The sequence below is a fragment of the Rhinoderma darwinii genome, chromosome 10 (assembly GCF_050947455.1).
Source record: "Rhinoderma darwinii isolate aRhiDar2 chromosome 10, aRhiDar2.hap1, whole genome shotgun sequence".
Classification (NCBI taxonomy): domain Eukaryota; kingdom Metazoa; phylum Chordata; class Amphibia; order Anura; family Rhinodermatidae; genus Rhinoderma; species Rhinoderma darwinii.
This window is the reverse complement of record NC_134696.1, coordinates 66,698,785-66,714,767: the sequence shown is the minus strand read 5'-3', so window position 1 is coordinate 66,714,767 and position 15,983 is coordinate 66,698,785. Positions and strand designations below refer to the sequence as shown.

General features: G+C 42.7%; 1 protein-coding gene across 3 annotated transcripts in view; it reads right to left on the bottom strand.

The window, feature by feature from the left end:
• RASIP1 (Ras interacting protein 1) overlaps positions 1-15,983 on the bottom strand; it is a 133,331-nt gene that overhangs the window by 64,586 nt on the left and 52,762 nt on the right. For all 3 annotated transcript variants that reach the window (XM_075840019.1, XM_075840020.1, XM_075840022.1), the window contains exon 5: positions 12,229-12,867. In XM_075840019.1, coding sequence (XP_075696134.1) covers positions 12,229-12,867 — 639 coding nt within the window. The remainder of the gene's footprint in view (positions 1-12,228; positions 12,868-15,983) is intronic.

The window sequence follows — 15,983 nt, the reverse complement described above, 5'->3', positions numbered from 1 at the left end:
CAGCTCCAGAGGAGATAGGTCTCAGAAGAAAACATAATTTACAACTGTCCCGAAAATGTTAAAAAAAACTTACGATCACCAGAGAAATAATCAGGCAATGTAATGCTGGGGGTAGGGAAACAGACAAGTGAGCCCTAATCTACCCGCCACTCAGTCCCTGCCTACTTGCAACGACCCGCCCTAGGCGACGGGGTACAACTGGGCGACGGTCCCTACGCTCAATAAGTGCACGACAGACAAACAGACAAGGGTACACAGAAGCAAGGGAAAAGGGGCAGTTGCCCACGGCAACACCGTGAGCAACAAGAGTGGTGAACGAGCCGAGTCAAACCAGGAGTGTACGAGGTACCAAACGCAGAGCAGGAGAGTAGTGAACAAGCCGAGTCAAACCAGGAGTGTACGAGGTACCAAACGCAGAGCAGGAGAGTAGTCAGTAAGCCAGGGTCAATATGAAGCAAGGTCAAATAGTTCAAGAAGCTGCAGCAGGGCCAGCAAACCAAACGAGAAGAATCACAAGCAAGGAGGAACAGGAAAGGCAGGTATAAATAGACAGAGGGCGGGAGCTAGCTCCGTCTGGCCAGGCTGTGATAGGCTCTCCCACTCCTAAGCCTGCCATCCTGAGTGGTGGAAGATGGAGTCAGTCTCACAGACATAGAAGCAGGTGCAGACTGATTACCTATGGGTGTTGACACAGAAGCTGTGCCTGGCAGATCCTTTACAGGCAAGTTCACTTTAGGTTCCACAGGAGATACAGCTGCAGCGACTGCTTGGGCCTGCGCAGTTTCAAGCTGTTGAATCCTTACAGCCAGCTGAGTCAGATCTTGTATTTGTTCCACCAGGGCTTTCATAGGTTCCATTGTGGAAAAAAAGATATAGATGGGCTTGTGAATATGTTATGGAATTGCAATTTGACCGATTCTCCAAAGACTGCTGGAGAGTGGCGAAAGAGAGTGTGCACATAAAACCGCAACTTCCAATCCGTCACAACTCTGATCGACAGTGTCTAAGGCAACCCTAAGGTGTTCGCCAGAGCCGACCGCAAGGTGGAGTGGACTTTGCTGCTTAGGACCCAGGTTGTCTTAGCAGAGTTCATGGTTGGATAGGAGGTGCAATGCAGACTAACCTGAGCAGGAAAACAGACAGCCAGGGTTTAAACATAAAGTACAAATCAGAAGGCAAGCGGATATCAGGAGTAGCAAAGGTCAAAACTGGCCGGTAGCAGATAATCCAAACCTATTAATGAATGAAGAGATCCATTCTCCTTCTGAATGAAGAATAACCCGGCTCCGACCGGCGAAGAAAATTTCCTAATAAATCCCCTTTGCAGGTTTTCTCTGATGTACTCCATGTCTTGAGTCTCTGGCAAGGACCCCAAAAACATAATAATAGGGAATTTAGATTGTGAGCCCCAATGGGGACAGCAAGAAGGGCCTCTGTACAGTGCTGCTGAATATTTGGGCGCTATAAAGTAACATAAATAAATAAATACGAACAACAGATAACTTGACCCCGAAGAGGAGTTGAACCTGACAAGAGATCAACAGGACAGTGATAGGGTCAATGTGGCGGCAACGCCTCTGCTTACTTTTTGCTGAAGACGTCCACATAGAAAGAGTAGCAGGGAGGTGTTACGATTAGCAGCAGGACTGCTGATTCTCAATTATTTATATTATCTCTGTGTTTGTGCATTGCTAGGCAATGCTTATGGTCTGAGTCTGGATTTGGTCATTATTTATCTTTGCCTGATTAATTAGGGCAGAGTATTTTTCTTGACTAACAACTAAATGTCCTAAGGCAAAGAAAGCCCTATTGCCCAACTACCATATAGAATTAATTGAACCAAAATGAATACTTTATTAAGCTATTATAAGCAAACTGACGAACCACAGGTATTAAATTAAAATGGTCAATACGAGCTGCTAGAGAGTGGAATGTGGCACAATGCGTAAATAGTGAATAGATTTAGAACACCTCTAGTGGTTGGTGTCCAGACTAAAGCCAGCAGCTGCAGAACGCTGTAACTATACTCTCTAGTAAATCTACAATGTATCTAGCAGACAGGCATGAAATTAAAATTGAGAAGCCCCCCGACATGTTTCGCTACAATTGTAGCGTCCTCCGGGGTTACCGGGCCTAATGACGGCGCGCTGAAAAATTCTCCTTGTTATAAGAACGTCCGATGACGTATCCAAAAGGTGTGTCACTGTGAGTCACCAATAATAGTAAGTATGGCAAGTCAAGCCCTTATCTTAAAAGATAGACGTAAGGACCTACAAATCAGAAGTAATCTTTGCTGACCTATCAAAGGATAAGGTCTGCGCATGCGTATATCTGTGAAAAAGAGTAACCAGCGTACAAGCACGAAAGCTGCTAGAAGAATAATGTGAGAACAGACCTACAGCACATGCGTGAAAACTTAGTTTTGAAAGTGATAATATATCACTGATGACGTTTAGATGTGGTATCTAGATAAAGGATGTGTCCAGCATCTAAGTACATAGATGCACAGACACTTAGACTTTTACAGGGCAAGACATATTGCGCATGCCCACAGACTTAGTCTCAAATCACAAAGGTGAACTACATATAAGATGTGATGATCTCTTTCCATATCTCTCTATATAGAGAGCATACGAATATGATGCAAACAACTTACCCTAGATAAAGTAAACGTATATAGTGGAATAGTCTATATTTAAATGATTGGAAAGATCAAAAAGATGAAAAGGAAGGAAAAGGAGAATCTAGCCCTCAAGAATGGATGGTTCAAAAAGAATAGAAGTGACCTCTAATGTTTACTTTTATATTGTGAAATAAATAGATACTGTAAAATCACAATGATGGGAACCTCATTGTTTAGGACCGTTACACTGACCAAAAGACAGCAAAAGGGGATATTGAACGAAGTATAAATCGCCTCAATAAAGTACACTATTGAAATGGAATTATTGATATTAGAGAAAGGCCACAGAGGTGAATCCTTTATTCAGACCATTGGGATTTAGAGTGCTCAAGCGATGGATCCAACGTGCTTCTTCTTGTAAGAGTTTACGATCTAAATTACCAGCCCTGGGGCCCAATTTCATTTGAGTAATACCCCAGAATTCTAGTGACAGGATATTACCATCATGCATGGTGTGGATATGTCTCGACAGAGGTGTATCATTCTTTGTATTTATCGTACTATGATGTTTGGAGATTCTTCTACTCAATTCTTGGACAGTCTTGCCCACATAGAATTTAGGAATCTAGACACCACATCTAAACATCATCAGTGATATATTATCAGTTTCAAGACTAAGTTTTCACGCATGCGCTGTAGGTCTGTTACACTTAGTTTATTCTTCTAGCAGCTTTCGTGCTTGCACGCCGGATACTCTTTTTCACAGATATACGCAACATAGATGACTCCTGATTTATCAGCCCTTACGTCTATATTTTTAGATAAGGCTTGATAGGCTTGACTTGCCATACTTACTATTATTGGTCACTCATAGTGACACACCTTTTGGATACGTCATCGGAAGTTCTTATAACAAGGAGAATTTTTCAGCGCGCCTTCATTGGTAACCCCGGAGGACGCTACAGTTGTAGCGAAACATGTCGGGGGGCTTCTCAATTTTAATTTCATGCCTGTCTGCTAGATACATTGTAGATATACTAGAGAGTGTAGTTACAGCGTTCTGCAGCCACTGGCTTTAGTCTGGACACCAACCACTAGAGGTGTTCTAAATCGATTCACTCGTATTGACCATTTTAATTTAATATATGTGGTTTGTCAGTTTGCTTATAAAAGCTTAATAAAGTATTAATTTTAATTAAGTTATTTCTATATGGTAGTTGGGAAATAGGGCTTTCTTTGCCTTAGGGCATTTAGTTGTTAGTTATTATATTTGCGCCCACCAACTACCAAGGGTCTCTCTGTGTCTCTTTGAGTATTTTTCTTGGGCCTATACATACGCCAGACCTGAATTACTTAGGTGCTGGTTATACTGTTTCTGGCATGTGCTAACTCTTTACAGATTCTGATTTGTGACTTTGTTCTTGTCTTATGTGTTTGTTTGTACAGTGGCACCTGTTGGTCCTGTTACGTGAGTCCTGTAAATTCTTGTCCACTGTTTATTCATCTGTTAACTGCTTGCATACTATTCATCTGCCATCCAATAATGCATTGTCCCCATCTTCTACTACCTTTGCTGTTCGGTTCCACTTGTCCACTGGTGAGTTATTTGTGCCTTTTGTTTTCTGTCAATGTTGATGCGTGCTTTATGCATGTGATTGCGATTGTATGGTGCTATTTTCTTAAGCATCATCAGTGGCAACATTAGAACCAGCCCCTCGGGGAGCCGCATTATGTTTGATCCTAATCCTGTGCAGAGTTTGACTGATCAGATTCAGACCTTGGTTTCTGTGATGTATGATGTTTTAGCTCGTTTGATTTCTCAGGAACAACTTACTTGTAATATGCAGGACTCCTGTGGCATGTCCGTAACGTCATATAGATTTACCTAACCATTTTTCTGGTGATCATTCGCAGTATATAATTTTTTTGGAGAGTTGTAGATTGTATTTTTCTTTGAGGCCTAGATCTTCGGGCGCAGAGACCCAGAGAGTTTGAATTGTTAAGACTCTGTTGCAAGGGGATCCACAATCTTGGGCTTTAAGTCTTAGGGCTAGAGATCCTGCATTACTAAGTGTTGAAGAATTCCTGTCGGCTTTGGGAGTTGTCAATGATGACCGGTATGCAGCTACTTCAGCGGCTGCCCAACTTCGGACTTCGAAACAGGGAGACAGGACAGTTGAGGAATATTCAGCAGAATAAACATGGTGGGTCACTGTTCGTCATTGGATTGATGTTGCCCTCTGTAGTTAATATAGTTTCTGACCAGCTAAAGGATGCTATGGTACAATTTCTCTCGTGTGATTCTCTTAATAGCCTTATGTCTTTAGCCATCAATATTGACAGGCGTATTAAGAAGAGAAGGTCAGAGAGGGAGACTGTTTTGAGTCATCCTGTTGATGTCTCTTGTCCTAGTATGGCTGAGGAGATACTAATGCAACTAGGTCCCCTGAGGCTCTCTAAGGAGGAGAAGGATAGGAGGATACATTTAGGTCTTTGGTTGTATTGCGGTAAGAGGGATATTTTGCCAAAAAGTGTCCCCTTAATTTGGGAAAACTTCAAAGCCTAGAAGTCAATGGGGAGGTTTCTCTGGGCGTACTTCATTTTTCTCTAAAAAATATTGTGTTGTTGCCCTTTAAGATTAAATAGGAGGGCAAATATTTGCATATTCAGGTCTTTGTTGATTCTGGAGCTGCAGATAGACAGTAGATTTTGATTTGGCCGAGAAATTTTGTATCATCTCTGTACCTCTTCAGAAACCCATTGACATTTGTTCATTGGATAGCACTCCTGTGTCTGGAGGATCGGTAAGATACCGTACTCCTGGTCTTAAAGGGGTTTTCCAGTCCCTAAAACATGATAGGCCATCAATAGCTGATCGCTCTTGGTCCGACTGCTGGGATCCTCGCCGATCAGCTGTTTTGTAGGGGCTGCAGCGTGTATTATGAATCGCCTACACACTTGTAGCAGCGGTTCACAGTATTACAGTCTTCTCCCATTCACTTCAATGGGAGAAGGTTTTAATATTGTGAATCCTTGCTACTGCTGTGTCAGTGATTCGCAACACGCGCATTGACCGGAATGAAGGGGAAGCAGCACTCGTACGAGCGATGCGGCCCTTTCAAAACAGCTGATAGGCAGGGGTCTCGGCAGTCGGACCCCAAGCGATTAGCTATTGATGGCCTATCCTGAGGATAGGCCACCAATTTTTAGAGACTGAAAAACTCCTTTAAAGAGGATCTGCCACTAGTTTAGTAATGCCCAATCTCCTAGCTGATCTAATAGGCGCTGTTACACTGATAACACTAGTTAAAATTGTGTCCCAAGAAGTTCATTTTAAAAGTTATGAGCTTTTTTCTAAATATGCAAATTAGGCTATATTCGACAAATGGGGGTCAACACTAGTGACTCTCCTGAGGTTTAGCTTCCTCACAGCCGCTGCTTCACACAGTGTGAGAGACTGAGGCTGGAGGGAAGGGGGGGATTACTTCAAATATCGCCAGCTGTGGTTCTGGTGGAATATGAAAGATGAGATTCTAATCTCTCATTTGGCAACAGGATTGCAGTTCAAGCTGTGAAACAACCGGAGATATCACCAGTTGAAAACACAGTTGGGAATGGAAGCTGTATACTATATGATCACGCTGTGTTGCTGGGCTGGGAAGATTATAACTGTATCACGCTGATTGGACAGCGTCATACAGAAAATATTTCACCGCCCAGAGTAAAAAGAAAGAGTAACCTCCCATTTGACAAGTATAGCGAAATTAGCATATTTACAAAAATCCTTGGAACTTTGCAAATAATCGTTTTTGAAAAAAAAAAAAATCACACTGTAGTTATCAGCATCATAGCGCCTATTAGATTAGTTAGGAGATAGTATAAATAAACTAGTGACAGACCCTCTTTAAGTTGTCAGTAGAAAGTATCCACTGTGAGGCTATTTCTTTTCTGTTAGTTCGCTCTCCTTCGTATCCGATTATTTTGGGGTGTCCTTGGTTGTTCCTCCATAATCCAGTGTTGTATTAGGCTTCAGGAGAATTAGTGCAGTAGGGAAAGTTTTGGTCAGAGAGATGTTTTAGTTCCATTATTCTAGTCGCAGTTACCAGTCTCCAGGGTCTGCCTGTTTAGTATCAAGAATTTGTGGATGTTTTTTGTGAGAAATCTGCTGATCTTCCCCCTCATAGAGAGTATGACTGTTCCATTGATCTAGGTCCAGGTTCCAAAAACCCTAAGGGTAAGTTCACACGTAGCGTAAGATTTTCTGCAACAGATTTTGTTGCGGAAAATCCGCAGCATAATACAGTAGCAGCAAAGTGGATGACATTTGAACAAATCTTATCCACATGCTGCGTAAATGATAAGCGAAAATAAAGCTCAGAAATCGACCTGCGGTGCGTTTTTTTTAATGCGCAGCATGTCAATTGTATTTGAGTAATCGCTGCTTTTTTATTGCAGGTTTTCACCATTGAATTCAATGGGGAGGTAAAACCTGCAACAATTATCAGATTTTGTGATTCTTGTTGTGGAAAAGCTGCAATTCCATCGCAAAAATCGCAACTAAAAAAAAAAGCTTCTACTTTCCCAGAGTTCAGGCCAGCCCCCTGGTGTGACGTTTCATCCCATTTGACTGCTGCAGCCAATCAGGGGCTGCAGCGGTCACATGGGATGAAACGTCATCCAAGGAGGCCAGACTGAAAGGCCGCAGAGGGACGCGACGCCATGGGTACGTAAGTATCAAACTTTTTTTTGCGTGCTGTTTTCCGCAGCGGACATTCCAGCGAAAAACTGCGGCAGAATTTGGTGCGATTTTTCGGCCAGAATTCCTTGCAGCGTCCAGGGCGGATACGCTGTGTGCGTTTACGCAGTTTATCAGCCCTGTATGAACATAGCCTAAGACTGACACCCTTTCTCGCAATTTTGTACAACAACATGTGGAAACCCCTTTTGACAGGGCTAACACAGGATATTTCTGATTTACTTTTGCAGGCTCATTCTCAAGCACCTCAAAATAAACCGGCCAATGGTTGTTTGTTCCTAGTAACCTTAGACCTCCTGTTCTTTTAGGGTATGTTCACACACTAGACTAAAAACGTCTGAAAGGGAAAACAGCTCCTGATTTTCAGACATTTTTTAAGCCACTCGCGATTTTCACTGCGTTTTTTTACGGCCGTTTTTGGAGCTGTTTTCAATAGAGTCTATGAAAAACAGCTCCAAAAACGTCTCAAGAAGTGACCTGCACTTCTTAATCGCGGCCGTTCTTTTATACAGCTGTTTTTCAAAACGGGCGCGTAAAAAAACGGCCTATTGGAACAGAATGCCGTTTTTTCCATTACAATCAATGGGCAGATGTTTGGAGGCGTTCTGCTTCCGATTTTTCGACCGTTTTTCGGCTCTTTATGGCCCAAAAAACGTCCGAAAATAGGCCGTGTTAACATACCCTAAGAGTGTCATGGTAGTAAGTTGGCAGGTCATATAGGAATCACTAAGATGCATAAGACCTTGTCTCGATCTGTTTGGTGGTCAGATATGAGGAGAGATGTGGAAAGGTTTGTTGGGGAATGTGACATCTGTGTTCGCAATAAGACATCTGGAGCATTACCTTTTGGTCAGTTAAAACCTTTGCCCACTCCCAGGAAACTATGGACATACATACCCATGGACTTTATTGTCGAGCTGCCCAGATCTGGGGGGAGAGATACCATTTGAGTTGTTGTAGACAGGTTCAGTAAAATGGCCCATTATATACTGTTTTCTGGCTTGTCTAATAAGCTGGCTACTCACTTTGTTCAACAAGTGGTGAGACTTCATGGTATCCCTGAAAATATTTTATCTGACAGGGGTTCACAGTTTGTGGCTAGATTTTGGAAGGCCTTTTGTGCAAATTTAGGTAATGATTTGGGCTTCTCCACCGCCTATAATCAACAGACCAATGGTCAGACTGAGAGAGTGAACCAGACATTAGAGCACTCCGGTGTTATATTTCAAAACTACATGATATTTGGGTCCAGTTTCTGCCCTAGGATATAGTACTCCACATCCCCACATATAGACCCCCCCCCCTGTAGACAGAGCCCCCCTTGTAGATAATGCCACTTACAGTTTTATTAGGAAAAAAATAAAATTTACATACTCACATGATCTCGTTCCCGCACCGCCCGGTGGTAATGCAGACCTGCTTTCTTCTGAGCAGGTCTGCTGAGGCTGAACGACGCAAGCGTTAAAAGGCACTGATTGGCAGGGCAGAATGTCTTGCCCCGTAAATCAGCACCTTTCAACGACGGAAGCTATCGTCGCTGAAAGGTGCTGATTGCCTGGGCAAGTCATTTTGCTCTGCCAATCAGCATCATTGTAAAGCGCTGAATGGTTGGGCACGGAACGTGCCCAGCCATTCAGCGCTAATGCATGTATTTGTATCTGTATGCTATAGACACAGGTACAGTTAGTGCAAGAGGGGTTTAAGTGCAAGAGGCAGCAACAGCCTATAATATTCATTTGTATCTAATTCCAGAGGACGCAGATACAAGTGAATGTGGCTGTCGCTAGTACCGAAACCCCCACCGGGGCTAGTAACGCCACCAGGCATGAGGGGACTCATGCCACCCGGCCCATAAATGTTAGAGGCTGGGTGGTGTGGGCCCCGTAGTGGGACAATGCCGGCAGACGGCACGGGTCCCCCATGCCGCGGGCCCTGTAGCAGCCGCTACGGTTGCTATAGCAGTAGTTACGCCACTGCTTTGGGCCTGGATTACTCAGGCTCTGGATATACTGTTTCTGGCTTGTGCTAAACTCTTTCCAGAATCTTGTTTGTGACTTTGTTCTTGTATATGTGTTTGTTTGTTTGTTTGTTTGTTTGTTTGTTTGTTTGTTTGTTTGTTTGTTTGTACTGTGTGACATGTTGGTCCTTTGAGATATCTACTTTTTGTTTAGTGCTTTTATGTGTATCCTGGGATCAGTAGTTCCACTGGTTTGTTTGCCTTTCCTTTGGTCTGCTGCCAAGCTGTTGTCTTACCCTGCTGTAGTGTAGTATTGAGATAGGGCAAGTGAGTGCTGTAAATTCTTGTCCACTGTCTATTCAGCTGTTAAATGTTTGCATGCTATTCATCTGTCACCCACTCCATTTATGCATCATCTCCATCTTCTACTATCTTCGGTGTTTGATTCCACCGTCCATTGGTGAGTTATTTGTGCCTTTTGCTTTCTGTCAGTGTTGATGCGTGCTTCACCCATGTGATAGTGATTGTTTGGTGTTGCAGTCTTGAGCACCAACAGTGGCGTAACAGGAGGCAGGCCAGGCAGGTTCTGTGGCACCAGCGGTGCAGAGGCATGTACGATCCATGACAGGCACTTGGTATGGCAGCTTGTCCCCTACAGAAGGACTTGGCCAGAGCTCCAATCAAGGACTGGGGCCTGTTGTCATAGCAAGGGTAGACCCAGAATCAAGGGATTAATAGAAATCGGCAAGACATAGAAGGAGATCTGCTCCGATTGAATCACCCCTACCTGCAGAGTCAGACGTGGTGTGGCAAACAGAATGAGGTCAGGAACATGTGGGCCATTTATGGATGCCACTGCTAAGGGTCTCTCCAGATGAACATCCAGCAGTAACCAGGTCCTGATGAATGAGGTTTCCTGCAGTCCCAGAGTCGAGAAGGTCTTGGACGGTGGTATAGCACAGGACAACTTCACAGGCATAGTCAATTTTGGAGAGAGGTTTTTCCACCTAGGGTCATCTCTCCTACCAACTGTAGGTGCTGGAGTTTCACAACTTCACTGGGTAGTTGCGCACAAAGGGGCCTTTTCCACCACAATACAGAGGTTTTCTTTACGACTACGCTAGCGTTCTTGAGCCGTGAGTTCGGTTCTCTCGATTTGCATAGGTTCCCCACAAACCTGAGTGAGCAGGGGTCTCCAAAAGGACATAGCGAGTCTGGGAACCCTTCTTTCATGTACAGCTTCCTGGGATCGCTCCTGGGTACGTTCTCTGAAACAGATGTCAATTCTTGTGGCCATAATAAATACTAAGAACAAGCAGCATATCAAGAGTAGATGAATGGAGCAGGTGAAAATTTAAAAAGTTAGAGTCATCACAACTTTAAGAAATTAGTCCATATACATGCAGCCAGAAATGAATCTTGCACTGGTTGATAAATCCACGGCAAGCCTTTGAGTTACCATCATAAAAAAGTGGCAGTGATAGGTGAATCCCTGTAAGTGTAGGCTGAGCGGTTGCAGAAGTCACAGCCCGTAGGTCAGGAGATGCTTGAGGTTGATTGACCCTTTGCTGTGCAGCCAGAAAGTTCATAAATTGCAGCATTTAATCTTGACGATTGCTGAGGCCCGTGATGGCGTCATAGAGCACCTGTACCATAGGTTTTGGACTGCCAGCAGGGTCCATAGCCTGAGCAAACTGTTAGGTCCAGCGAATGCTGGACCTAGTCCACCGGTTTGGCTTGGGACCACTTCTAAGGGCATTATCTTTGTAGGCTCGCCAGTCTTCACCCTTTAACCCCCATACAAGGATCTGGTCTCCGCTGCGGGAGGCTACCAGGTCATTACCTCTTGAGGTAGTCTTGGTAGAGTAGCTGCTGGCCCAGTGGACCAAGTACAGGTACTTGTAGATGGCACCTTGAAGGATGGAAGCTTCAGGCTTATCACTGAAAGTTGGAGGCAGACTGGCAGTGAGCAGCTGAAAGGAAGCTGATAGTGAGTCGCTGAACACAGGCTGATAGCGGATAACTGGACAAGGCTGACAACAGATAGCAATAGCGGACTGGAATCAGATACACACACTAACCTTTGCAGGCTACAACTAGGTTGTTCCAATGTTTCTCAGGCACTAGTTGGATTATGGAGGTGCCTTAAGAAGTCCAGGAACGAACTGGCATTAGTAGAGGGATTTTGCATTTTGTATACACTGGCCTTTAAAGAGGCAGCCAGAGCAGGCACATGCACTAGGAATATTGCGGCTGCGAGCGGAGGAATACATCAGGCGCCGACAACCTGTACGGGGAGCAGGGCCAGGTTGCCAGCAGGGAAAGCACGAGACCCGGTGGCGGGGACTGTGGGCAGGAGTAGAACCTGCCGCCGGCGATACATTAAGCTCGTACATTGGGAGCTTTCGTTAAGTACACGCTAAACATAATGCCAAAAGTTGGTGTACACGAAGCTGAAAGCCTACCAATATGGATTAGGTTTTCCATACAATATCAAGAAACCTGATTTAAAACTTTTAGGTTTCTCTGAGAAAAGTTCTAAGCATATTAGAATGAAATTTAAAGTTTATCATACGCTTTTAAATAACACAGAAGTCTGATTCTGAAAATAATCAGCTTAAATAATGTGAATATTTTGATTATTTTATTTGTATAGAATAATTTAGCGAACCTACAGCCTCATGATAAGTGGATCACGAGACCTTTCACAGTTCTATGATGATTACATTTCCTGTTTTCAGATTAAGTAACTTCTGGAGAATTAATTAAAACATCATAAGAGAAGAGTCCACAATAAAAGACAACATGATATCTCCAATTTTTCTCCATTATATCTATTTCCACAACATTTAAAACAACAAACTGATATATGTTGTAAATGTAAAGTCTTACCCAAACAACTTCCTTAATCATGGTGGCAATCTTCATTACTAGTTTAGGAAAGTGTCCAGGGTCCAAGGCTCGGGTGGAATGTTCAATACAAAGACTAAAGAGGTATGCAGGAGCCAACTTAAATTCAATTTTTGAGTTACCAGATTTTTCAATAATCTCTTTCAACACAGCATCCTCTTCTTGAGAGCGATATTGTAGAATTAAATCACTGCTTTCTATGTAAGCCTGAACAGCCTCTTGACGCTCCTGAAGTGATCTTCCACACATCTGGCATGAAAATGCCCCACTCAAACCAGAGGTGGACCAGGATTGTGGAAGCCAGGCAGGCCGTGTTTGAGCTACTCTAGGGTCCTTGTACATGAACAAAAAGTGCTCTCCAAGCCCTAACAAATCCCCAGTATGCAGTTCAGCTTCTCTTTGGAGGACTCCCCCATTGTGAGTAACAAGTGCCCCCCGATAAGGCCTTACACGAACAATGTTCTTTTGAGTAGAGGAATCCAAGCGCCATACACAACAGTGGCGGGGATGTATATCGGGAGCAGAAAGAAAGGTATCAACGTAAGGACCTTTGTCTCTTGAAGCTTTTTCTGATCTTCCAAAAAGATGCTTCTTCCTGGTCATCACATATATAACAAAGTCCTATCCAACAAAATAAAAATATTATAAAACATTTAAATTGTATTAAGCAGTTTATATGGCTTACTTTTGTTGTTTATATTCAAGAATACAGGAGTTGCTCATTTTTTAAAAGATTTATCAATTGTAATCAGAATTACAAAAATATAAATTAAAAGGGTTATCTGAGTGTAGAGAAAAAGGTCTGTCCCCCACCAGAAACAGTGCCACTCTTGTCCCGGGTCTTTCTGGTATCGCAGCTCATTCCAATTCAAGTTAACAGGGCTAAGTATAATATTAGACATAGCCCATGGACAAGGGTGCCGCTGTTTCTAAAAAAAAAAAACAGATCCTTTTATCTAAGCTTGCAAAACACCTCTAATGATATTATAAATAATTTTTTAATCATATGAGAAAATACTTCACTGCACACAGTAGACTTCTTATCCAGCAATCAAATTACAGGATATTGTGGTAATGCTCTTTCATTCTCAAATGCCTGATAAATTTTAAGAAATGTATATAATATCAATATACTTTATTTTTTTTATTATCAATCACTTCCCGCATATGGGTGTAACTGTACACCCATTTTAACCATGCCTTTATGCAAATGGTCGTACAGTTATGCCCAGAGGAGCTCTGACTGCGTCAACCGCAGTGGGTGCCAGCTGTAATGTACAGTCGATATCCCGTTGCAATAGCGGAGATCAAAGTGATCTCCAATCGCCGCCATTTAAGCCCTTAGATGCCATGGACAATAGCGACCACGGCATCTAAGTGGTTGACACAGATGAAGGGGGCTCCCTCTGAACCCCATCAGCCCCTTCCGCGCGATCACAGGGTGCCGATGATTGCAATGGCAACCGCGAAGCCTAACAATGGCCTCCTTGTCAGACTTGCACAGCAGCATATTAGGTCCTGCCTTAATAGACTAACTGTCAGTTGAAAAATTACAGTTGCAATACACTGCACTACATAAGTAGCGCAGTGCAATGTACAGGCGATCAGAACATCAAGCTTTCAAGTCCTCTAGTGAGTGGGAAAAAAAAAGGAAAAAAAAAACTTTTAGAAAAATAAATAAATAAAAGTTTTAAGTAATAAAAACAAGAATTGCCCTGTTTCCCATATCAAGTCCTTTATAATTAGAAAAAAGTGAAATAATGAAAAAAAAAACTATACATACTATACCTAAAAGATGCATATTGACACTGTCAGTTGAATCTGTCAGTGATCTGGACCGACGGCTCAGCTAAGAGCAGCTCCTGTGTGCCTCTGACAGTTTATCTAATCATAATACAGATTAAATCTAAGTTAGATTTGATCGGTATTAGGGTATGTGCACACGTAGTGTTTTCAGACGTATTTTGGGGCGCCTACAAACATCTGCCCATTGATTTCAATGGGTTATACGTCGTTTTGTTCCGACGGGGCGTTTTTTTACGCCTCATTTTCAATAAACGGCGCGTAAAATGACGCCCGCAAAAAAGAAGTGCATGTCACTTCTTGAGCTGTTTTTGGGGCGGTTTTTCATTGACTCTATAGAAAAACAGCTCCAAAAACGGCCATAAAAAATGCTGCGAAAACGCGAGTGGCTTAAAAAACGTCTTTGATTATGTGTGTGCACATACCCTTAGGGTATATTCAGTCGCTTAACAAAATACGGCTGAAAATATGGAGCTGTTTTCAAGGGAAAACAGCTCCTGATTTTCAGCTGTTATTTAATCACACTAGCGTTTTTTGCGGCCGTTTTTGGAGCTGTTTTTCTATTGACACAATGAAAAACAGCTCAAGGAGTGACATGCACTTCTATTTACGGCCGTGTAAAAAACGCTGCGTTGGAACAAAACGCTTTTTTTTCTATTGTAATCAATGGGCAGATGTTTGTAGGCGTTCAGCTTCCGTTTTTTTTTGCCATTTTTTGGGACATTTACAGGCCGAAAAATGGCTAAAAATAGCCTGTGTGAACATACCCTTAAAGAGGCTCTGTCACCACATTATAAGTGCCCTATCTCCTACATAAGGAGATTGGCTCTATAATGTAGGTGACAGCAGTGCTTTTTATTTAGAAAAACTATCTATTTTTACCACGTTATGAGCGATTTTAGCTTTACGCTAATTACTTTCTTAATGCCCAACTGGGCGTGTTTTTACTTTAGACCAAGTGGGCATTGTACAGAGGAGTGTATGACGCTGACCAATCAGTGTCATACACTTCTCCCCATTCATTTAGTCAGCGCATAGTGACACTGCGTTGTTCACTTTGTGCTGTCTTATGCTGACACATTAACGTTACTGAAGTGTTTCGACAGTGAATAGACATTCCTTCCTGCCATTACGGGATGTCTATTCACAATCCCGACACTTCGTTAACGTTTCTGTGGTACTAACAGCAGAGCAAAGCGTAATCTCGCTGTAACCTGTCATTTACAGCGTGATCTCGCGAGATTACGCTTGCTCTGCTGAAAGTACCACAGAAACGTTAACGAAGTGTCGGGATTGTGAATAGACATCCCGTCCTGGCTGGAAGGAATGTCTATTCACTGTCGAAACACTTTAGTACTGTTAATGTGTCAGTATAAGACAGCACATAGTGAATAACGCAGTGTCACTATGCGCGGAGTAAATGAATGGAGAGAAGTGTATGACGCTGATTGGTCACTGATTGGTCAGCGTCATACACTCCTCTGTACAACGCCCACTTGGTCTAAAGTAAAAACACGCCCAGTTAGCATTAAGAAAGTAATTAGCATAAAGCTAAAATCGCTCCTAACGTGGTGAAAATAGATCGTTTTTCTAAATAAAAAGCACTGCTGTCACCTACATTATAGCGCCCATCTCTTTATGTAGGAGATAGGGCACTTCTAATGTGGTGACAGAGCCTCTTTAAGGTTAGATTAGCTTTTGGAGGCACACATGCGCTGCTTTCAACTGAGCCATCAGTCCAGCTCACTGATAGATCGGCTGACAGCGTCAATATGCATTTTTCATGTGTGGTGGATACTTATATGTTTAATTTCCCAAAATAAATACAGTACATTAAATAAAAAATACATCAAAATCTTACATACCCTTTAATTTTCTGTGTATGTTATTGATAAGAAAAATGTAAAAGAAAAATGTTACAAAATTATATTCAT